Genomic DNA, 24,187 nt, shown 5'->3' with positions numbered 1-24,187 from the left:
ATTCGTCAAGTGGGGGCTGAGAAAAAAGGGGGGTCCCAAAACGCGTTTTCCCCATGCATTTTCCCATAGGACCTTTAGTCGAAGGTACAGCCCGAACGGCTGAAGAGAATTACTTGAAATTTGGCAAAGAGGTAGTCCTCAGGTCAGGCATGTGCGCCTTTTGCGTATATGGTGTAAATCCGTTCAGTAGTTCCTGAGAAAATCAAAAGTAAAATCACATATATATCTGGGCGGAGCCTAACCACACATCTCATTGTGAGATCTGATTGGCTGTCAGTACTTCATCCAAGAAGTGTTGGCAGCCATCTTGGGACCAATATACATGATAGCACCTTATTAAAAAGCATTGCAGTTAATAGAAGGTTTTAAGACTTTAGTTACATTATAAATCATTTGTTGATGGTACCATACTCATTTTAGGAATTGTGGTATGTTCTAGAGTGATTTTACCATGTGAAAAAGCCTTCTGCTGGGATATCATGAATCATGTTTGAGAGAAAACTATTTTCACATGCTTTTCCCACAGAGGTTTGGAAGGGGATCTATAAGCTAAACTGAGAGCATATTTTCTGTAAATTCACATTATCTTTCTCAGTCATGTGAGAATGAAGTCTGACATTCTCAGTAAAACATGTACATCCAACAAGGGCAGACACTGTCAGTTGATTCCTTTGTGTTCTACTGCAGCTTCCCAGAGTGTTCCAAAGAACAACTAGAGCACTACCACTCCTACTTATGATAAACGTATGGCACACCTGAAGCCATCTTGATTGGAATAAAGTGGCAATTCTTAAAACATTTAATTTAAAAAGGAACAAAATGAAAGGGTTCATTTTGCCATAGAATGTATGATTAGTGCTGCAGAAAGAAAAATTAGGGCACATTTTGAGTGACTTCTCAAATCCTCTTCTATTTCATTAAAGAAATCTGACATGCAGACTAAAACATGCACTTTCAATACCAGCAGCAGACTTCCGTGGTGAGCAGTAGCTTTACTACAGTGATCTAATGAGGAACTAGAGTGCTACCATTCACAATTTATGGCAAATGTGTCACATCTGAATGCCTTCTTGATGGAACCAAATTAAACAAGCACTGAAAATGCAATAGGTCTCGCCCTCGTTTAAGTTAAATCAATTCTGTTTGTAATTAGGTGGCTTTTTAGCTTTGCTTTTATTAGTGTTTTTCAAACTTTCATGTACATAACATGCATATATGTATATGTATGCCTGCATTTATATAGATATGCAGATTATATAAATGTTTATATATGTATGTGTATATATATATATACACACACATACATATTACCTACTGGCGGTCGCCAGTAGGTAGTTATAGTTAGGACCCTGTTTCCATAGGAAAACCTATTTTGAATAACTTTGGCGCCGGTCGACGAATCCTCGCAAAATTTTCAAAACTAATGGGGCGCTACGCTCCGCTCCTACCCTGAAAGTCTCGGGGGGGATTCGTCAAGCGGGGTGGAGATAAAAAGGGGGTCCCAAAACGCGTTTTTCCCATGCATTTTCCATAGGACCTTTAGACACAGCTACAGCCCGAACGGCTGAACAGAGTTCCTTGAAATTTGGCAGAGAGGTAGTCTACAGGTCAAGGAAGTGCCTTTTGTAGGTTAGGTGTAAATCTGTTCAGTAGATTCTGAGAAAATAGCCTTTAAATCAATATATATATATCTGAGCCAGCTTACAGTGCGCTTACGGTAAGCTTACCGTACGCGTACGGTGACGTGCACGAGCGCGATTCTGATTGGCTGTTAGATCTTAGTAAACATTAGAATCGTTTGAAACCAGGAAGCGGCGGCCGCCATTTTCTCTCTCGCACTCTTAAGGGATGAGGAAAAACAAAGGCAAAAAACATGTAACGGGACTGTTTAGACAGCTCCTTACCACCTAGCCTTGATTAATGGGTCCCCACAGTTCTCCCATGGGCAAAAATCCATTTATTTTTTTTTCGAATAATCGTCGATTACGCTTACCGTAGGCGTACGGTAAAAAAAAAAATATATATATATATATATATTATCCCCACTTTCCCCACCCCGTGCGCAAAAGGTGCCCGCCCGTTGTTGACAATGTAAAATCTTACCTTTCACAGCGAAGCGCATAATATGTCCTCCATGTGAGCACGGTGCGTGAAGCGCATCGTGCGTACATGGCCCATCCACGGCACTAACTGCGTAAAGTGGGCGCGCGTGCTCAATGTGTGCGCATGGTGTGCGAAGCGCACCGTGCGTGCACGGAACGAACTGCGTTAAGTGTGCGCCACCCCGTGTGCAAATGGTGCCCGAAGGGCACCATTTGTGCATTGCATATCCTTGTTGTAGAAAATGTAAAAGCTTACCTTTCACAGCGAAGCGCATAATATGTCCTCCATGTGCGCACGGTGCGCGAAGCGCATCGTGCGTACATGGCCCATCCACGGCACTAACTGCGTAAAGTGGGCGTAAAGTGCTCACTGTGCGCGCACGGTGCGCAAAGCACACCGCGCGCACACGGAACGAACTGCGTTAAGTGGGCGCCACCCCGTGTGCAAATGATGCCCGAAGGGCACCATTTGTGCATGGCATATCATATTTGTAGAAAATGTAAAAGCTTACCTTTCACAGCAAAGCGCATAATATGTCCTCCATGTGCGCACGGTGCGCGAAGCGCATCGTGCGTACATGGCCCATCCACGGCACTAACTGCGTAAAGTGGGCGCGCGGTGCGCGAATCGCACCGCGTGCTCACTGTGCGCGTACCGCGCGCGCACGGAACGAACTGCGTTAAGTGGGCGCGCACGCCACGAATGGCGTAAAGTAACTTAGCATTTAAAAAACCGTACAAATTCACTGAAAAAACCATAGGTTTCACACACGTTATAGTTAGGAATTAGCATTTAAAAAACCTTGCAAATTCAGTGAAAAAACCATAGGTTTCACACATGTTATAGTTAGCTGGACATTTCACTCGTAAAAAACCAATGAAATTCCCCCGTTATAGTTAGTGCAGGCAACTATAACTCACGTGACCGCAATCCTCTGCTGATGCTAATACTGTATTTAGACACTTATTTGCCCATGTCTTCTTCCATTAAATTTTAGCTATACATATATTACAAATATTTTTTTTTCATAAAGACACATATGTCATCAGCAGAGGATTGCGGTCACGTGAGTTATAGTTGCCTGCACTAACTATAACGGGGGAATTTCATTTGTTTTTTACGAGTGAAATGTCCAGCTAACTATAACATGTGTGAAACCTATGGTTTTTTCACTGAATATATAAATGCATATGCATATATGTGCATATGTGTGCGTGTAGAGAGAGGTAGAGAGGTAGAGGTAGAGAGGTAGAAAATAGTAGTAGAGAGAGAGATAGAGAGTAGTAGAGAGAGAAGTAGAGAGTAGTAGAGAGAGAGGTAGGGAAAGGTAGAGAGTAGAGGAGGAGTAATAGAGAGTAGAGGAGGAGTAATAGAGAGTAGAGCGAGTAGTAGAGAGAGTAGCAGAGTGAGTAGGAGAGAGTAGTAGAGAGTGAGAAGTAGAGAGTAGTAGAGAGTGAGTAGTAGAGAGTGAGTAGTAGAGAGTGAGTAGTAGAGGGAGTAGTAGAGGGAGTAGTAGAGGGAGTAGTAGAGGGAGTAGTAGAGGGAGTAGTAGAGGGAGTAGTAGAGGGAGTAGTAGAGGGAGTAGTATAGAGTAGTAGAGAGTGAGTAGTAGAGAGTAGTAGAGAATGAGTAGTAGAGAATGAGAAGTAGAGTAGTAGAGTGAGTAGTATAGAGTAGTAGAGAGTGAGTAGTATAGAGTAGTAGAGTGAGTAGTATAGAGTAGTAGAGAGAGAGTAGTAGAGAGAGAGTAGTAGAGATAGAGTAGTAGAGAGAGAGTAGTAGAGTAGTACAGAGTGAATAGTAGAGTGATTAGTAGAGAGTAGTGGAGTAGTAGAGTGAGTAGTAGAGAGTAGTAGAGTGAGTAGTAGAGTGAGCAGTAGAGAGTGAGTAGTAGGGAGTAGTAGAGAGTGAGTAGCAGAGTGAGTAGTAGAGAGCAAGTAGTAGAGAGTGTGTAGTAGAGAGTGAGTAGTAGAGAGTAGTAGAGAGTGAGTAGTAGAGAGAGTAGTAGAGAGAGTAGTAGAGAGAGTAGTAGAGAGAGTAGTAGAGAGAGTAGTAGAGAGAGTAGTAGAGAGAGAGTAGTAGAGAGTAGTAGAGAGTGAGTAGTAGAGAGTAGTAGAGAGTGAGTAGTAGAGAGTGAGTAGTAGAGAGAGAGTAGTAGAGAGTGAGTGGTAGAGAGTGAGTGGTAGAGAGTAGTAGAGAGTGAGTGGTAGAGAGTAGTAGTGAGTAGTAGAGAGTGAGTAGTAGAGAGTAGTAGAGTAGTAGAGAGTAGTAGAAAGTGAGTAGTAGAAAGTAGTAGCGAGTGAGTAGTAGAGAGTGAGTAGTTCAATTTAAAAGGAACACAATGAGGAGGTTCATTTTGCCATAGAAATTATGATTAGTGAGGAAAAAAGAAAAATTAGGGCACATTTTGAGTGACTTCTCAAATCCTCTTCTATTTCATTAAAAAATTCTGACATGCATGCTGAAACATGCACTTTCAATACCAGCAGCAGACTTCCCTGGTGAGCAGTAGCTTTACTACAGTGATCTAATGAGCAACTAGAGTGCCACCATTCAGAATTTATGGAAAATGTGTGACACATCTGAATGCCTTCTTGATGGAATCAAAATAAACAAGCATTGATAATTGCAATAGGTCTCGCTCTCGTTTAAGATAAAGCAATTCTGTTTGTAATTAGGTGGCTTTTTAGCTTTGCTTGTATTAGAGTTTTTCAAACTTTCATGTACATACCATGCATATGTATGCATATATGTATATGTATATGTTTGCATGAATGTATATTTATATAGATATGCAGATTATATTTATATATGTATATATATATATATATATATATATACACATACATATATATAAATGCATATGCATATATATATGTGCATATGTGTGCATGTACAGAGAGGTAGAGGTGTATAGGTAGAGGTGTATAGGTAGAGGTAGAGAGTAGTAGAGATAGAGGTAGAGAGTAGAGAGTGAGTAGTAGAGAGTAGTAGAGTAGTAGAGAGTGAGTAGTAGAGAGTAGTAGAGAGCGAGTAGTAGAGAGTGAGTAGTAGAGTGAGTAGTAGAGTGAGTAGTAGAGTGAGTAGTAGAGATAGAGTAGTAGAGCTCTGCTGACCTGGTTCTCTGGCTCTAGAGCAGCTCTGCTGACCTAGTTCTTATGCTACAGAGCAGCTCTGCTGATCTAGTTCTCTGGCTCTACAACAGCTCTGCAGACCTGGTTCTCTGGCTCTAAAGCAGCTCTGTTGACCCAGTTCTATGGCTCTGAAGCAGTTCTGCTGATATGGTTCTCTGGCTCTAAAGCAGCTCTACTGACCCGGTTTCTCTGGCTCTGCAGCAGCTCTGCTGACCTGGTTCTCTGGCTCTAGAGCAGCTCTGCTGGCCTGGTTCTCTGGCTCTAAAGCAGCTCTGCTGACCTGGTTCTATGGCTCTAAAGCAGCTCTGCTGATTTGGTTCTCTGGCTCTAGAGTAGCTCTGCTGATTTGGTTCTCTGGCTCTAGAGTAGCTCTGCTGACCTGGTTCTCTGGCTCTAAAGCAGCTCTGCTAACCTGGTTCTCTGGCTCTAAAGCAGCTCTGCTGGCCTGGTTCTCTAGCTTTAAAGCAGCTCTGCTGACCTGGTTCTCTCCCTCTAAAGCAGCTCTGCTGACCTGGATTCTCTGGCTCTGCTGACCTGGTCCTCTGACTCTAGACCAGCTCTGCTGACCTAGTTTTTAGGCTCCAGAGCAGCTCTGCTGACCTGGTTTTCTGGCTCTACAGCAGCTCTGCTGACCTGGTTTTCTGCACTCACGACGCAAGCACCCGACTTCGTGAAAATATATTTAAAAATAATATAAGTTTCTTAGAAGTACAAATATATTATTTTGATGAATATCTTACATAATCTCTTGCCTTAATATGTATATTAAAGACACATACATATCATTTTGGAACATAATATTTTTTTGCGGGAGTCGCGCACCCAGCGCGCCCCAGCACGTATATGATGTCACGCGGGACCCGCAAGCGCGCAAACATCTCGTACCGTAATGCGCATGTGTCGCGAATGCGTGGAAGCAGGAGTCGCAGACTGGTCGCATAATCGCGCATATCACGTGATATGAAATGTATATGATGTAACTGAAAAACACGCAGCCGGCGCACACCATACGCGGATCCTTAATGACTTTTCTAAAATGGCGGCTAGAATGCACGCACCCACCGTGATGTGTACACTGAGTGCGCGACTGCGAAAAAAATTGGATTTTTTTTTAAAGAAAATGATATAAATATATTAAAATGAAAAATGAAAACAAGAAAATTAATCAATATTTCAGTTTTAATAAAAAAATGTTTTTTTCAATTTTCAGAAAAATATGTTATTTAATGAATAAAATATTTATAAATCAACAGTTAAAAAACTGTAGAAAATCAGTACAAAAAAATAGATATAACTACTATCACACTTGAAAGTTAGCATTTAAAAAACCTTTGAAATTCACTGAAAAAAAACATAAGTTTCAGAGACGTTATAGTTAGAAATTAGCATTTAAAAAACCTTAGAAATTCACAGAAAAAACCATAGGTTTCAGGGGTGTTGTAGTTAGCTGCCCATTTCACTCGTACAAAACCATAGAAATTCCTCCGTTATAGTTAGTTCTGCTAACTATAACAAACGCGCCCGCAATGCACTGCTGATGATGTCACATATTGCATCATTCATGACATGGTCAGTGACATCACTGATGACATCTCAAATGACATCACTGATGACATCACTGATGACATCATCCACTTGACAATCCGATACACCACATCATACACTAGTATAACCTTTCATCACTCACTGTAAAATACAGAGTACCATATTTGAAACCATTGACACACCAATACCAGTTACTACATACCCACTCACTGATTCCTAAGTCTACACACACAACTACCCATTCAACAACAGAATCATCTATACATGCAGTCATTAATTAATAGAACACTATCAAATGCACTTATACACATATATGGACATTGACACATCAGCAGTCATCTTAGTCGGTTATGCAGTCATCCTACTCACTCATATAAAAAATGTATCGCACTTACATTTACTCACTTACACAATTATCCAACGACACCTCATTTATTCAAACACATAGTAACTCATCTTTAATATGTTAAAAAAGCACCATTACAATAATACACTCATTCATATATTTACTCTCACAATCACTGACTCTTACACAAACTTATTTATATACACCAACTCTCACATACAATGCCTTTTATTTTTTTACTTTGTTGAAGATGTACAACTAAAACATATATTCGCTCACCAACACACAAATAAATACACTCAGTCACCCAAACAACTGTTTCCACATGCACTCTTAAACCCATACACCTAGTCAATCAACCATTCACACATCTATGCATAGAGTTACACACACCCCATCCAACCACACACAAACTCAGTGTCCCATACAAATACTCACCCAACTAATCAATAACTAATATACACACTCATGTAGTTAGTGACCAACTGAGGCAGCATGTTATACAACAACAGAGACAGTGCTGCACACATTCACATAGTTTAGTTACTAATCCATGTATTAAGTGACACTTTTAATTATTCACTTAAAAAGACAGTCAGACAGCTACTAAATCCTCCATCTAGATAGTTATATATCCACTCAATCTTCAATACAGATTGTTATATATATAATACATATTTAAATTTCAAACGAAACCACATTCAGTGGATGATGTCATTTCAGATGTCATGAGTGATGTCACTGACCATGTCATGAGCGATGTAATATGTGACGTCATCAGCAGTGCATTGCGGGCGCGTGAGTTATAGTTAGCAGAACTAACTATAACGGAGGAATGTCTATGGTTTTGTACGAGTGAAATGAGCAGCTAACTATAACACCCCTGAAACCTATGTTTTTTTCTGTGAATATATATATACACATGTATGTATGTGTGTATATATATATTCACTGAAAAAACCATAGGTTTCAGGGGCGTTATAGTTAGCTGGACTTTTCACTCGTTCAAACCATTGAAATTCCCCCGTTATAGTTAGTTCAGCTAACTATAACTCGTGCGCCCGCAATGCACTGCTGATGACGTCACATATTACATCACTCATGACATGGTCAGTGACATCACTCATGACATCACTGATGACATCTCAAATGACATCACTGATGACATCACTGATGACATCATCCAGTGAATGTGTGTTTTTCTGAAAATTACATATGTTTTATATATGTATATCTCAAGGTCGATGGAAGAATAAATGGATATATAAGTGTCTAAATGGATGATTTGTTTTTGAAAAATTGATTGTATAACTGACTGATTAAGTGTATCTTAGTGAATACATGGTTTAGTGAGTAATGTTTAAATATGTAAATATCTTTATCAGTCTCTCACTTTGTGTATAAGTGGCTGCATGGGTTGGTGAGTAGCTACATGAGTGTCTATATAGGTTATTAGTTGGTTTTTTGAGTATCAGTATGAGTGTCTGAGTGTCTGCATGGTTCGGTGGGGGGTATTACGTAGTGCATAGGTGCATGAATGAGTGACTCACTGTTTGTATGTGTTGAAGACAGCATGTGTGCAGGACTGTATGGGTGGATGAGTGTGTGCATGGGTGTGTTAGTGAGTGAATGACGGTCTCAATAGTGTCTTTCTGAGTAACTACACATGTTTTAAACTAGTATATGTGACTATTGGTGTATATAAGTGAGTATATGTGAGAGTGAGAGATTGAAAGAGTTTCTGTATGAATAAGTATGTGTTTCTATAAGTGATTGTTTAAAAGACTAAGTATGTGTAAGTTTCTGTAGAAGTAAGTGTGGTGGTGTGTGTATAACTGTATATACAAGCAAATGGATATTTGATTCTTTATTAGCATGAGTGACTATGTGTGTGAGTAACTCTATGGATGAGTGGCGTTGTGTAACAGGATGTATAGGTGTATGAGTACATATGATGAGTGAGTACATGTATGAGTGACTGTATAGGACTGTTGGTGAATGAGTGGATGTGTATGTGGATCTTAGAATTACTGAATAGGTTGTTGTAACTGATATTGGTATGTCCATTATTTTGAAAATTTTAGTTTCTATTTTTGAATGTGTGTTTCAAAGGTTATATTACAGGGAGAGGAGGTCTGCCACTCTATCACAAGGATGATGTCATCAGTGATGTCATTTGAGATGTCATCAGTGATGTCATCAGTGATGTAATATGTGACATCATCAGCAGTGCACTGCGGGCGCGCGAGTTATAGTTAGCTGAACTAACTATAATGGGGGAATTTCAATGGTTTTGAACGAGTGAAAAGTCCAGCTAACTAGAACGCCCCTGAAACCTATGGTTTTTTCAGTATATATATATATATATATATATATATATATATATATATACACACATTATTAATAGGAGCATTCTTAGTCCAAGTGATACGAGATCATATCCTGTACAAAACACTGATCATGATCAATGGTCACGAACTAGTCAACCAACACCAGGTTCATACAGATGCAGTCAGTGTATCTGTTGTAAACATGTCATAAATAAAAAGACAACCTTCAATGACTTTACTAACAAAAAAACGTACAAAATCAAATCCTTTATTAATTGCAATACAAGCTATTGCGTATATGTTATGACTTGTGTATGTAAAAAGATATATGTAGGTTCGTCAACGAGAAAGCTTAAAACAAGATGGATGGAACATTTGAGAGCAATTAAAAATTGTGACCCAAAATATCCGATGGCAGTTCATTTTAAAGAAAAGCATAGACGAAATGAACTGAACAATATTGAGTTAATGGGAATTGAGCAAGTCACTATTGATCGGAGAGGAGGTGATTTAGAAGCGAAACTGAGATCCAGGGAAACGTTTTGGATTAATAAACTACAAGCGGTTAAGTTTGGTCTTAACATTGATAGAGAGATTTATACCCTTCTGATATAATATGGACTTTAAATGTCCCGTGATTAAATCTTTTTCACATATATCTTTTTTGATTTTGATTTATAAACTGTTTATTGATCCCGTACCTCTTGTGCATCAATAATTAATGTGTTAGATGAACGAACAATATTGAGGTATTCCTCTTTGATGGGGATCTCAAAACTTTATTATATTGGAATTATAACCCGGTCTTTTACTTCTTTTACTTCTTTACTTCTTTCCAAGAATTGTGTTATATGATCTAACGTTTAATATGTTATCAATTTAGTATGAAGTCAACCTATGAGATAGCTCACTTAACTAAAACCCCATACTATCGCATCTAGCAATACGGGGGTTTGAGTCCACCTCGAAGAGTCAAAAAAACAGACTTTTGATATAATTTTTATTTACAAATAAACATATAGATGGATCGAGTGTTGATATAATGGTACAAATTTGAAATAGATATCCTTATTCTTTACATTTAAAAATTATACAGATTGGGTAGCCACCATGTGCATTTCTTACTCTAATCATCGAGTAACAAATATTGGTAATAAATTTAAATAATTTATCCTTCTAAATACACATCTTGCTTACAAATAACAAGATAGCTCACCTGGTTAGAAGATGTTTACTCATGTGTTTACAGCGTTTGGAGTTCGAATCCCAATTTTAGATGCCAGGTATTGTTTTATTTTATTTTTCTCAAAAATATTATGTTACCATTTATTTTGTATTGATAATAACAAGGCATATATGGGTTCGACTGATAAAAGTTTTACAATTAAAATTATTTTACGTGTTTACCGGCAATCCTGATAATGTATTGAAGTGAGGTGGCACTTTAAATATTTTCCCGCCGTTTTTTCCTATCTACCAATTAGAGGAGGAGTATAAATAGAAGTAGGGTAACACCGTTTGGTTCACTTGCTGAACAGACGGATCGAGTTCTGGATGCTAATCGACTGAGCGGTAAGAAGGAATCCATGCGTACCCGCATTTGAGTCTAACTGTGGGGTTTTAAATATTGCTTGCTTAGATGAAGCTGTACTTTTGCTTGCTACTCTCAGAACTTATCTGATAGTAAATAGAAAGGTATTTGACCTGTGGTGATCTACTTTCAGTATTATCTTCATTATTTAATAACCTATCTTTCTAAATTACACATCTTGCTTACAAATAACATGATAGCTCACCTGGCCAGAAGATGTATACTCATGTGTTTACAGCGTTAGGAGTTCGAATCCCAATTTTAGATGCTAGGTATTGTTTTATTTTATTTCTCTCAAAAATATTATGTTACCATTTGGTATTACTTTTGTAACACAGGAATTATATCTGCAAGTCCAGGGTGATCTAAAAGTTTGCTCTAAATGATTGTTTTTTAGATCTTATCATGGAGCGCTAAATATATAAATCTTCAATTTGACCGGATTCCAATTGACTAATATTGATTAGTGGAATTTGAACATAAATAAGGTGAGATTATTTTATTTTAGTTTAGTTTGGTATAAATAAATGTGGGTCTAATCAGACAAGTCATTGAACATTATATTTAATAATAGATTTATCCCTTAGGAACTGGTTTTAAAATAGGAAGCCTGATATAATTTGGAACAACATTGGAGCCACTCTAACAGAGATTACATAAGGAATCAAAAGGTACAATTTCTTCGTACATTAAACCGATTATTAGATCACATAGCTATTAAATACTTACATTTACAAAATTTTGAGCTTAGGCCAGTCCTCCATGAATCCCCCGAATTACTGAATTACTCAATTATCACTTTTCTCTTTCTTTCTCTTTTCACTCCTCTTTCCAACTCCTTTCTGTATTGAGTTACGGGGTACTGTTAAAATGTATAATGATGGAGTTCCTCTTCAATTTAATTTGAATATATTGATCTGTACAATGTATGTGTAATTTGTATACAAATAAGTATGTATATATGAATAATACAATGATGGAGTTCCTCTTTATTTGAATATTGATTTTTTTCAAAATGTGTGCAGTTTGTAAATGAAAAGTATGTCCTTATGAGTTCTAAAGTATACTATTTTCTGTTTATGTGACAGCCCTGAAGAAGCGCAGTTGGCGCGAAACACGTGTTGGCACTTTGTGTGTTATTTTTGTGAACTTTGACTTCTGACGGAACAAGAATAAAAACGAATGAATAAGAAGACCTATCATCTGTTTTTGAATGTTAGATTTACATTGATCTCAGAAGAATCTGTGTTCAATATACTGTACTACACTGGTGGGGACCAGTGTCTGAGACTGTTTTAAGCGCCGGGCAAACGACCTGTAACCCACAATCTTTCTATTTTTATATATATATATATATATATATATATATATATATATATATATACATATACATATACATATATATATATATATACATATATACACACACACACACACACACACAAGCAGTAATAACACTTATAAGAAGGCAAATGCCACTGTTAAATGCAAGGAATAAAATACATGGAAGAAAATACAAGCAAATAATACTGGATGTCGACTGCTAGAAATCAAAAAGATATACACTAAATACATCAGATGATTATAACCACTGGTGACTTGAATGTGCACACAGACACACTCACATCACAATGCCAATAATAAAAAAGAAAATACATCACAGATCACTCTTTCTCTGCATTCTTGCCTATTCAGCTGGAGGAGCCCTTGACAGCCAGGCAGAAGCCTCCATTGTGACCCTAAAAACAAGTTCCCTGTGGCAACACGTCTGCTCCACAGGAAGCTCCTGTCTGGGCATCAAGATTTCCTGCCTTTAATACGTTTTACTCAACCTGAGCAGAAGGTTCTAGGAACCTTGCCCCCATTCTTCTGTTACAAACACCAAGCTGACCGTACTGGTCTGTGTCAGGGCCAAGACAGAAGCTGGCCAGGCCACTGTATTTTGACTCAGAGACAGAGCTGTACATTCCACACATTTCTCTAGCAACAACAATCCCTGCTCTGAAAGGTATCAAGCATGCATCCCACACATTATCTCAGTGAAGCTTACGAAAGTGTCCAAAAGTACAGAAATAGCCTTGTACGTGAATAGCCTAAACAACTTGTGTAATCTGGGGCCTCCCTTTGTAACCAAAGCTCAAGCTAGACAGAATTTAAGATGGCATGAGGGCATGTCAAAGCCAATTGAAGGAACTTCATCATACTTCCTGATGTACAATACAATGCACATTTGTGCACCACTGCCTATAACACTAGACACCTCATCTCTCAATGTACAACATAATGCACATTTGAGCACCACTGCATATAGCACTACACATTGAGACAGAGAAGTACATTCCACCTCTCTCTCTTTCATGCTTTCAAATGCACATCCCACACCCTTCCCTGATTGAAGGACGAAAGGCATCCAATGCCAAAGGAATTGCCAGAAGGTCCAATAGAATGATGTGGAGCCAAGATTCCTATGGAGTCCTCTCATCTCCACTTCTTCCAGATGGCCACCCAAGCCCAGGAGTGACGCATCTGTCACTACAGTCAGCTCTGGTTGGGGGAGGGAGAGGGGTTTGCCAAAGACCCAATCATGGTTTGTTAGCCCCCACTGAAGGTCTTTGTTATTTCCTTACGAGATCTGAACCATGTCAGAGAAATTTCCCTGATGCTGTGCCCACTGGAACTGCGGGTCCCAATGCAGAGCCCTCATATGCCTATGGGAAATCAATCATTAACAGGATGTAGGAGGCCATGAGGTCCAATAGCCTCAGTGTCAGTCTCACCAAAATCTAGGTTAGAGGCTGAAACATTGGTAATATAGCCTAAATGTCTTGGACTTGTCCCTTGGGAGGATAAGCCCGAAACTGCACTGTGTCCAGAATAGCTCCAATGAAAGGGAGCGTCTGAGAGGGAGTCAGATGTGTCACTTCGGCGCAATGATAATGAACACGAGAGAATGCAGGTGGTCTGCTGAAGCCTTAAGGTGGGAGAAGACCTCCTAGGGTGAACCCACCTTCAACAGCCAGTTGTCGAGGTAGGTGAAGACTGGCACCCCTGACTACCGACATCACCTTTGTGAACACACAAGGGGCTCTGGTAAGGCCGAAAGGGAGCCCAGCAAACTGAAAATGCTCATGGCCAATGGTGAACTGCAGGTAACCCCGGTGAGCAGGCAGGACAGGTATTTGAAAATAGGCTACCATCCAGTCTCCAGGAGAGAGACGATCTGAGCTAATGGGAGAATCTTGAATTTCTCCTTCTTCAGTTAAGAAGTGCATGTCTAGAACCAGGCAGAGGCCTCAGTCCTTTTTGGGAACCAGTAAGTAGTGGGAATAGCAACCACAAACTACTTGTGATAACAGTACCCTTTTGATGTCTCCTTTGGCCAAAAGAACATGCGCTTCCTGAAGGAGCAGGAACAGGTGGTCCTCCGTCAGCCGGTCTGAAGATGGTGGGATGGACAGCGGAGCTTCGGTGAATGGAGGGGTCTAACCCAACTTAGCACACCCATTTGTTCGATGCTATGGACTGCAAGCAGGCCAGGTCGTGTCTGTTTCGGCTGTCGACCGGTTGCCCATGATGGTGAGAGGGTAAACTAAAGGGCTTTGTAGGGTGCAGCGGCTGGGGGTGGAGGCAGACTGGACAGACCTCTGGCCTTGGGTTCCATGAGCTTTTGGGAGCTGTGTCCGTGGCCACGAAAGGACTGGGAAACCTGTTGGCGATGATGGCTGGGCTGGAGGCTGTTGTTAGCCCCTACAATAGCCACAGAAGGGGTTAAAGATAAAATGGGGCTGGTGTGGGGCCATGGAGAGTACCGACGACCAGGCACTTGCCCTGCTGTCCTTAAAGTGCTCAAGTGCTGAATCTGTCTTGTCGTCCGAGACGGGTGCCCCTCAATATCCATAAGGGATGCCTGGGCATCCCCTGAAGGCCAGTAGATCTCAGCCAGGTGTGGTGTCTGAGTACCACTGACAACACAATCAATGTGCCTAGCGAGTGGGTCGTATCCAGTTCGCACCGTATGGTGAACTTGGCTGTATCCTTGCAATTGGCACTAGCCTGGGGAAGAAGGCCCGAGCCTCCTCCAAGACCACGGGTAGCACTTGCACAACCAAATCCCAAACTGTGAGGGAATATCGGCCCCACAATGCACACCGTGTTCACGGACCGCAGTAAAGGCTGGCGGAATAGTACATCCTCCTGCCAAAGGTGTCCAGCCTCTTGGATTCCTTATCCGGTGGTGTGGTAGGGAAGGCATTAGGGTTGAATTTGGATGTGGAGGCTTGGACAACCAGGCTCTCCAGGTTGGGGTGCTGCGTAAGGAAAGCTGGGTTCCCAGGAGTGGGCGGTGGAAGCGGGCAATTGTCCTGTGGACAGTAGCCCCAGTTCAGAACTTGGTCCATGTCCCGAGGAGGGCATTAGTGAGGGCTTCGTTAAAAGGGAGAAGAGGGTCGGTGGGGGCAGCTCCTGGCTGAAGCACCTGTGTCAAGAGGTTACTCTTTACTGCCACCAAGAGTAGTGTAAGGTCCAGGACCTCAACTGCCCTCTTCCCCAAGGGGAACGGCCAGAACAATGTGGGCAGAGTGTGTCGGGGTAGTTTTAATGGCTGGGGCTGAGTTTAGAGGGGAGGTTTTAGAAGTGAGGTGGTTTTAGGGCTCATGGCAGGGTATCAGGGTCCTTTTTTTAAATTGAGGCAGGGTTTTAGGCCTCAGGGCAGTGGAAGGGGTTGTTGTAGTTGTATGGACATCTCTGGGGGCAAGTTTTAGGGCTCATGAAAAGGGGTAACTTTAAAGTCAGACTGGTTTTAGGCGGCAGGGGCAAGGTAGGGGGTTAGAATTTGAGGGCTTAGGGCAGGGGGGTCGGGTAGTGCAAACTTAACCATGCATACCCCTTAGCATTCATGCCTTAACAATGAAATTGCGCGGTAAAGGAATGCGTGGTTAAGACGCATTTGTGGTTCAGGCTACGTGGCAGCGGCACAAGTGGTCATACAACCCTCCCCACCATGGCAAATAAAGTCCCTTCATCCGTAGCCACTCTAGGAGGAGAGACTAAGATGGTGCCTGGGGATGTGTCCAAACCACTAGCATACACCAGTTCCTCATACCAGTTCTCTTCGGGCTCTTCCATTGGGTTGGAGTAGCAATTCGGATCCTCAGATCCCACCCACTCCTTCCACCCTAATCACACTCCCAACAGGGCTTATTAAAAAACATACACTCTGGCAATGACTCTGAAGGTCGAGTTCCAGCCGAAGTTATCGTCAAGTGCCGCCGGTCTGGCTCAGCATAAGAGTTGGGTGGAACAAAGAGGTTGGCATCACTGTGTCGGTGGCGGTGCCAGAATCCAGGGAGTGTCGGGATCTGATGACCGGGCCGATCCAGATCCAAAGGGCTCGAGGGTAGACAGGATGTCTGGAATCCAGTGGGGGCACCTGCCAAACCTGTGGGGTCCAGAGGAGCTCCAGAGGGATCAGCCCATCCAATACAAGGTGCATGGACTCATAAAACTCTTAATTGGGTGACGACTAGCGCTGGTAAAGGATCCAGGACCTTCTATGCGACTGGAACCTGAAGCACTGTGGAGTTGACGGATGTTGTGTGACTAGAAGCTTCAGTGAATGCTCCAGAACCGGTTTTGGATTCATGGCACAGCAGTTGGGAAAGGCCTTGAAGATGAGACCCGGTTTGAAGCACCAGAAGCAAACCAGGTGGGGGTCGATCACCGAAATCTGTCTGACATGAACCACAGGGTTTAAACTCCACAGGTTTTTAGGCAGACATCCCTATGCACACTGGGAGCAAAAAACCTCAAAAAGGGTTAACAAAATGTTGAACAAAATAGTTCAAAAAATTGACTGAGTTAGCTCGCTCTGGATATGCTCTGATGGCCCAGAAACAAAATAACTGATGTATGCGCGATGGGGTGGTGCCTGTATTGTCACATGTGCCATGGACGATGTAGAAATGGAGCTAATGGATTGCCACCTACCGGTGCACAGAGGTAGTCCTCAAGATTTTCCAGATCCAGTCAGACGCCTTGGGAATATTCTAAGGTAAGGCATCTACAGCTAGCAGTCTCTATCAGATGAAACCCACATTAAGTAAAAGGTATGAAATATATATTTATTTTAAACGGAAACTCTGCCATAATGTTTACTGACGTCCCTGATATCAAACCACAACAAAGTGATCAGCTATATTTTGCAGTAATTTTCAAGGCTTGTCTTTCGTCAAAGGAGGGTGCTAAAAGGGTACTGGAAGGGAAGTTTACTTTTTTCATTACAGGAATTCTCATTTACACAATACAATTGTTTTCTTTACAAAACATTATCAGTAATATATTGTGAACCACATTACAAGTCACACAATTACCATTATGTTGATTGAATCATTTCATTAATAATTTTTTTAACAATTGCAGTACTTACGTTGTCACAACAATATTGAACTCCAATTTGTTGCTAAGTATATCATATCTAAGATACTTCCGATCTTCCTGGGAGCCTAAAAAAAAAAACTAAGTGAGTTAGTGTCAGGCGCTATTGAACATTAAGAGCATCTACAGGAGGCAATATTTCTTAACCATGGTGCCTTTCCACTAAGGGTTTATTATGAAGATTAGTGTGTCTTAATCTTTAATGTTTTTCAGCAGATCTCTCAATTCAAGTTAAATTTACTTAACAGGTGGATTGCAATAATTATAATCATCCACGCTTACGTAGCGAAACACATTTGTGCCACTCTCTTTTCAGCCTACATCACTTTTTTCTGGCTTCAACAATTTTGCAATTTGGGTTCCCATACCACTTATTTTCAGACAATACCCAAATCATCAACATCTTTCTATTCTGCACTCACCTACTTTCACACCACAATATCAGATTACATCATACCATCTATCTTATGTCTAATTCTGAAAAGAGGCTATGTCCTTTCCCTCATGTACTGACCCCACATACATCTCATGTCAAACAGACATAAGGCACCTTCTGCCAGTAATCTCTTAAACCACTTTGATAGATGTATTCCACAGTCAGCACTCATCGCCTACACTGCAAATGCTTGCTTCTATTGCCTCAAAACTAGGAGGACGTGTTAACCTACCATTTAACTCAGTCAAGACCCTGAACATCACTCCCATCCAAACCAGACACAGGTCATTAATTTCAACATTACCTCATTCCCTGCTCAATACCACCCCCAACTTGCACTGTAACAGAATCACTGCAGTTCTACATTTAAGTGTCTTGTTTAAATTTCAGTCTCCCGCCTCATCCCCTGATGCTCCAAGTGCTCCTCTGATCATCAACTCAGCATCCTGTCACTTGTCACCTTTATTCTTCCCATGTTGATCAAGATCTAGAAGAGACATGCTAGTGTAACCATTCCCTCTACTGTGTACCACTCTCATACTAGTACCAAGAACTAGAAGCTTCCCAAAAACCTCAAAAAGACCCTAAAGGCTCACCTGATAAACCAATTAGAAACGCAGCAAACTGAGTGAGCCCTCAGTTTCACTGATACTCTTTCTGGTTAATCTGTTTATGTAAACCAGCTACCATATTTCCTATGCGCACATACTTTTCCTAACTTGGAGTGTTTTGTGATGAACAAACCAACAGATAAAGCCACTAAAATACTGCATGCTTACCGTAATAAAGGATAACTTTAAGCTCAGGACACCATTGATTAAACTCTCTTATCCAGTTATCTATAAGAGAAGAAAAAAGCTATAAACAAAATAAATCAACTGTAAGCGAGAATTGCAGAACATGCAATAGATTACATGTTTGGTTAAAGTGTGAGGCAAAAGATAAAAAAGCTTTAGGTACCATAATGGTCCAGTTTGTAGACTCCACCTAAAGTGATTCTGATACAGTTGGCTAAATAAAGAGAATACTTGATCATACATATACCACTAGGGCTTCATATCTAAACACTGCAGTCAGTCTAAATGGAGGAATCAGTCTCACTATAATTGCATCAGACAGGGACTCAAGCAAGGCAGCATAGTCTGCAAACTCCATACATTCTACCACTCGTTCTTTTCAGAATAAGGCAAATATGTCCACCACAGGACCTTAATACCAGATAAAAAAAATATGTTGACCTCCAAGAAAACGTCTGCAGTGTAAATGTTCCACTTGGTCATATGCAAAAACTTGTGTATTATGAGAGGTTCCTAGGCTATAGATTTAACAATTTAATAAACTTTCGATGTTATAAGAAATTAAATTTTCAAATGATGTGTATACTACACTCGAAAATGCCACCATACAATTATTACTCAGCAGTTGGCAAGGCTGAGAAGAACAATTATAGGGCAAGATGGTGTGGGGTTTATCTATCATTGGTTAGAATGGTCTAGTGCATTTGTTGGAGCACTCTGTAGTAGCTTTACATATCACTGTAGAAAACATTAATGCTATAAAACCACCAAGTATGATAATCATTGATATGTACACAAAACCACCATAGATTCACATGCCTGTTCAAGTTCACCATATAGTACAGATCTAGCTGTAAAGGAGTTGTGATCCCATATTGTTGTGCACTGACGGCGCTACCACAATAACACTTACATAAAGTAAGACAGCAATGCTCAAAGAAAACCTTAAGAACATTTGACGGCTCTCTAAAATATGAGTGTTCCAATTCTAATCAAATCTTCCGGAAAGGGGTCTTTGAAGGCCTTTAGTCTACAAACTGGTTTCAAATAACAAAGTCTCATATAGTTTATAATCAACTTGGCTTTAACTTGCATTGAAACAGAATATACTGCAGCAACCGGCCTGAAGTTATTAGTCCCATAAGTGGCGCAACGGAGTTCCCTGAACTATTCTCCAGGTTCAACTCATTAAATGACAACCAAAGGATAAAAAGGTACCCGGCCATATCTGAACACATGCTCAAGAGGTGCAGCTAGACCACGAGTAAACTGTTAATAACAGAAGTTATTGATTGAATAAAATGCTGGCTTAAATTAATGCAAAACCTTTAAAAACTATGTTGTGCAGAGATCAGTATTTACTGATATAGGGCAAAAGATGATCATGCCAACTTTCCTGCTGCCTATTTTTACCCGCAGATGAAGTCCGAAAAGAGCCCAACATCAGTTCCTTTACGTATCACTTTGCTATCCCGTGTGTAGGCACCATCTGTGCCAAACATTTGATGAGGAGCAGCTGAATTGGATTCTGCCTTTGGAAACTATCTCCATCTAATCGCAGATGCCTCACCTTTTCAAAGCTCAAGGTGGCAACTTAAATCCTGAAATTTTTTATGCAACAGCTTGCAGAAGTAGTGCCAATGGGCTCAGTTGGAGTTAAATCCTGCCTCCAGCAGTGATGACATGGAACCACACTGGAGAAGAAAGAGATCACTTGCTTGCTGACACCAGTTTCACAAGCAACTTCCTCACCTCAGATGCAGAGCATCTGACAACCTGGGTGAGAGAGAGTGTTCAATCGAAATGGAGTCCTTATACTCAAACAAGACATCCACTGAGCAGAACAGGGAGGAGGATGGGCGGTGAGAAATTTGCAGTTAGAAGAGACAAAACAAACAGTTATTGAAAGTAAGTAACCTGTTCTTCTGATAAATATTTCTAACAGCAGGTTCTTTACTTTTTGAGCTGATACTAAAGCAGTACCAGCACAAAGACTATCTAGGAAGTAGCTTCACTCCAGAAAGTCCTAAAGGACAAACTGTTGTTCCCTTCATTGTAGACTTTAAAAGACATTAATGCTTGGCAAAGTTATGGACAGCCCAGGTGGTGTCATGGCTGATGTTCTACACAGGAACCTAGGCAAAACTGGGTTTGTGGCCTTTTCCTTTGTTGAGTGAGCTCCAAGGCTCTCAGGTGACTCCTCCCTGACCAAGGCATAGCATAGTTTTATACACAGGTTGATCCATCAAGACCAGAGGTTCTAAACCTGTGGTCTGGGGACCCCTGGGGTCCACAAATGCTTATAAAATTAATGATTATTAACAGATAAAAAAAAAGCATAGCTACAGAAGTAAAATTGAAAACTATAAAATGTTCTGTATATGTGAAGGAATTTGAAATTGGAGGCTAAAAGTTAGTATCCTCAGATTGAACGGTCAGCCCAGCGCAAGTGCATCAAACATAATATAGTATGTCTGATCAATGGCCACTATTGATTTTAGAAAAGATCCAACCTTCTCATTAAAAGTAAAAATTTGACTTTTTTATATTGGTTTGTGAATAAAATGCAATATTTTATCATTTGTGTATTTGTTTGATGAATGCTTGTTTCTGTCTTTTTTGTATTGGTTTGTAGTTGAAATCATTGAAAATGCTAGAACGGGGTTCTCGGCTTCCAGTAATTACTCAATGGGAGTCCTTGGGTTCCAATAATGATTAAGTGGAGATACACAGTACTCAACCGGTTAAGAACCACTCAAAAAGACAGTCAATTTGTGGACTTCCTATCCCTTCTTCACACTGGTACTTTAGTAATAGCATCAATTTATCCAGAAAAAGGATAGTATACAGTAGAAGAACTAGCAAAGCTTTTAGTTGACTGCCACAATGCTCCAAAGTGACTGCAGCAAAGAACACAGTTCCAATAGTCTACAATCCTAGCAGGGGCTGCTCTAGGCTCATGGTGGCCCTGTGCAGGGAGCGTAGGTAGGGGGTCCCGGAAGAGGGGGTCCGGGCGGGGCAGAAGCCGGAGGCCGCCAAATCCCTGCAGTACCACACAGCAATTGTGGACAAGAGTGCATATTCAGCAATCCCTGGTTTGAGCGAAGTTCCCGATAGAGGAGCTTTGCCTCTACTTTGAACATGTAGGCCCGGAAGCAGTAGAGGCATCTGTTTCTGGGGTGATTGACACTGACCTCTTTTGGAATGGGATGGCTGACCACATTCCTGCCCTTTCATAGCTTGCAGCTGTGTACAAGGACTGTGTGACCAGTTCTGCAGATGCTGAAAGGAGCAACAGCATCTACAAAATTATTGTGTCAGCCAGACGACGGTCCCTCTCAGAGCAAGCCATCCGGGCATTATTGTTCTTGCATTATAATCAGCAGCACAATATAATAGGGCTAGATTTGGACTGCTCAGAAGAACTGCACATACATGGCCAAGATTAACTTGACAAACATACAGGTTCCGTGGGCATTTATTTAGTAACATGTTTATTTCCTATATGTAGCCTTGAAGCAAAACAAATTGTCTAAATTGTAAATAAACCAAATATACATAGCTTGATGTTGTAAAATAACTCAGAAAAATTAAGATGTGTGTTTGTTGTAGGAAAAATTACAAAATAAAGCGCCATAAAATGCAGCTAAATTTCCATATTTGTGCCGCCAAATTTCCATATTTGTGCCGCTAAATTTGATAATCCATGCCGCTATATCCTGGGGGGTCTGACTGGGCCTTGGGCACTAGTATAATAAATGCAAAAAGAACAATCGATTGACATTATTCAGCATTCTGTCCAACATCCACCCCAGAGATCTGGGCCTAAATCCATCGTATTTTTGCTACCCATGCCATTCCAGTTAAAACCCATCCAAATGCAAATCAGGTTTGACCCTGCTCCTCATAGGAACAGTCTTCCCCGAACTGCCATGCTAGGTCCTTCCTGCACTGGAAACAAGCACCTTGAATCCAGTGGCATGTTGATTTTGGGACCAACGTCTGGGCATACCCGTCCCACTCGGGGTGACAAATGCAAAAAGAACAATTTGCTGTGTTCAGTCCAAGTGGCCAAGAGTATGTCCAGACGTGGGTCCTTCGCTCGGGGGGGGGGGAGGTGTCTGTCCCCAAGGCCATCTAGAAGCCTCAACTATAAACACCAAACAAATTTAATCCAAATCCACCATTTCCACACAAAAAAAATAGACTAGCAGATTCATAAATCTTGAAATAACGAAAAAAGGAAGGCAAAAAAATGCAATTTACCTAGAGTGGAGGCTGGAACAATGACCAGATGAGGACCTTTGTCTCCTCCTTCGTAAAGGTAAGCAAGAAAGGATATGGCTTGAACAGTTTTTCCCAGTCCCTAAGAAGACAGAAAAAGGTTTACTGTATATAGAGACTGTTTAGTAAAGAAAAGTACGTTTTAGCTTCAGGTAGAGGGACATTTTTTAGAATTAGGGTGATGGCATTTGAACCATTCAAGACAAAATATTGCAGAGAATATTCAACATGAAAGGAACGAAAGGGTATGGTTTTTCTAAAAAACCTTATGAATTTCTAAGAAGGGTTTGTAGTGCATGGCCCAGGCCATGCACTACATGGACCTGACATCTTTTGTAAGCCAATTCATTTTTTTTTTAGATTTGTGACCAAGAGGTGCTGCACAATCCCTTACTCAGATATTTGAGATATATTTGTGACCCATATTGAAGTCAAAGAGGCTAATGTCAACGGACAGTTCTCACATTACGGTAATTAATCACATTAAATCAATTGTAAGCAAGTAAAATAAGTAGATGCAGCTTGCCTTGCTAAGCATTTGCAAAGGGGAACATTGAACTCATGTGAAAGCAAAAACACTAAAATAAGATATCAAATACCAAATATTTTGCAAAGTAAAAACTCAAATTAATGTGTTAGTTTTCATGCATGTTTCATCTTCTGAAATATCAAGGTGCGCTTCGTTTGACATCAGGATATGAAATTAAGGACATTTGTCGCTGGCTTATTCCAAATAAGTTACACGCCATTTTCTTGGTCCTCGAACTTTATTTAGCAAATCAGTGCATTCTAGAAGTTGTAGTCTTTATTTGCTTCAATTAACCAACACATCAGAGAGTAATGTTTGTAAAAACAAAGCGAAAAAAATGTTAAAGTTTTGTTTAGACAGGCAAATAGCTTTTTTTTTTTTTTTTAAACAAGTACAAAACCACTATTCTGATTCAAAAAATGTGATTTTACCCTCAGAAAATGATTAACTTCCACAGAGGATAGCCTATGAGTAATAGTACTCGTGTGGACACCCACAAACCTAAAGTTTGAGGGAATTCAGGAAGTAAGTTCTGACCTATACACACCCTCGAAAGGGTTGGCAGTTTACCCTTTTTGGGGGTTAGGAGTAAATGCTTTACAGTGATGGAAAGGGAACAGCTCTGGAAATCAGTCGGTTTATTAAGGAATGGGGTTTCTT

At 40.6% G+C, this 24,187-nt stretch overlaps 1 protein-coding gene across 3 annotated transcripts in view; it reads right to left on the bottom strand.

The window, feature by feature from the left end:
- SMARCAD1 (SNF2 related chromatin remodeling ATPase with DExD box 1) overlaps positions 1-24,187 on the bottom strand; it is a 683,175-nt gene that overhangs the window by 244,177 nt on the left and 414,811 nt on the right. For all 3 annotated transcript variants that reach the window (XM_085641145.1, XM_085641146.1, XM_085641147.1), the window contains 3 exons: positions 22,981-23,080; positions 18,697-18,756; positions 17,474-17,549 (listed from right to left, as the gene is read on the bottom strand). In XM_085641145.1, coding sequence (XP_085497271.1) covers positions 17,474-17,549; positions 18,697-18,756; positions 22,981-23,080 — 236 coding nt within the window. The remainder of the gene's footprint in view (positions 1-17,473; positions 17,550-18,696; positions 18,757-22,980; positions 23,081-24,187) is intronic.

This window comes from Triturus cristatus, chromosome 2_2, assembly GCF_964204655.1.
Source record: "Triturus cristatus chromosome 2_2, aTriCri1.1, whole genome shotgun sequence".
Taxonomy (NCBI): Eukaryota; Metazoa; Chordata; class Amphibia; order Caudata; family Salamandridae; genus Triturus; species Triturus cristatus.
This window is presented reverse-complemented; position numbering and strand designations above follow the sequence as displayed.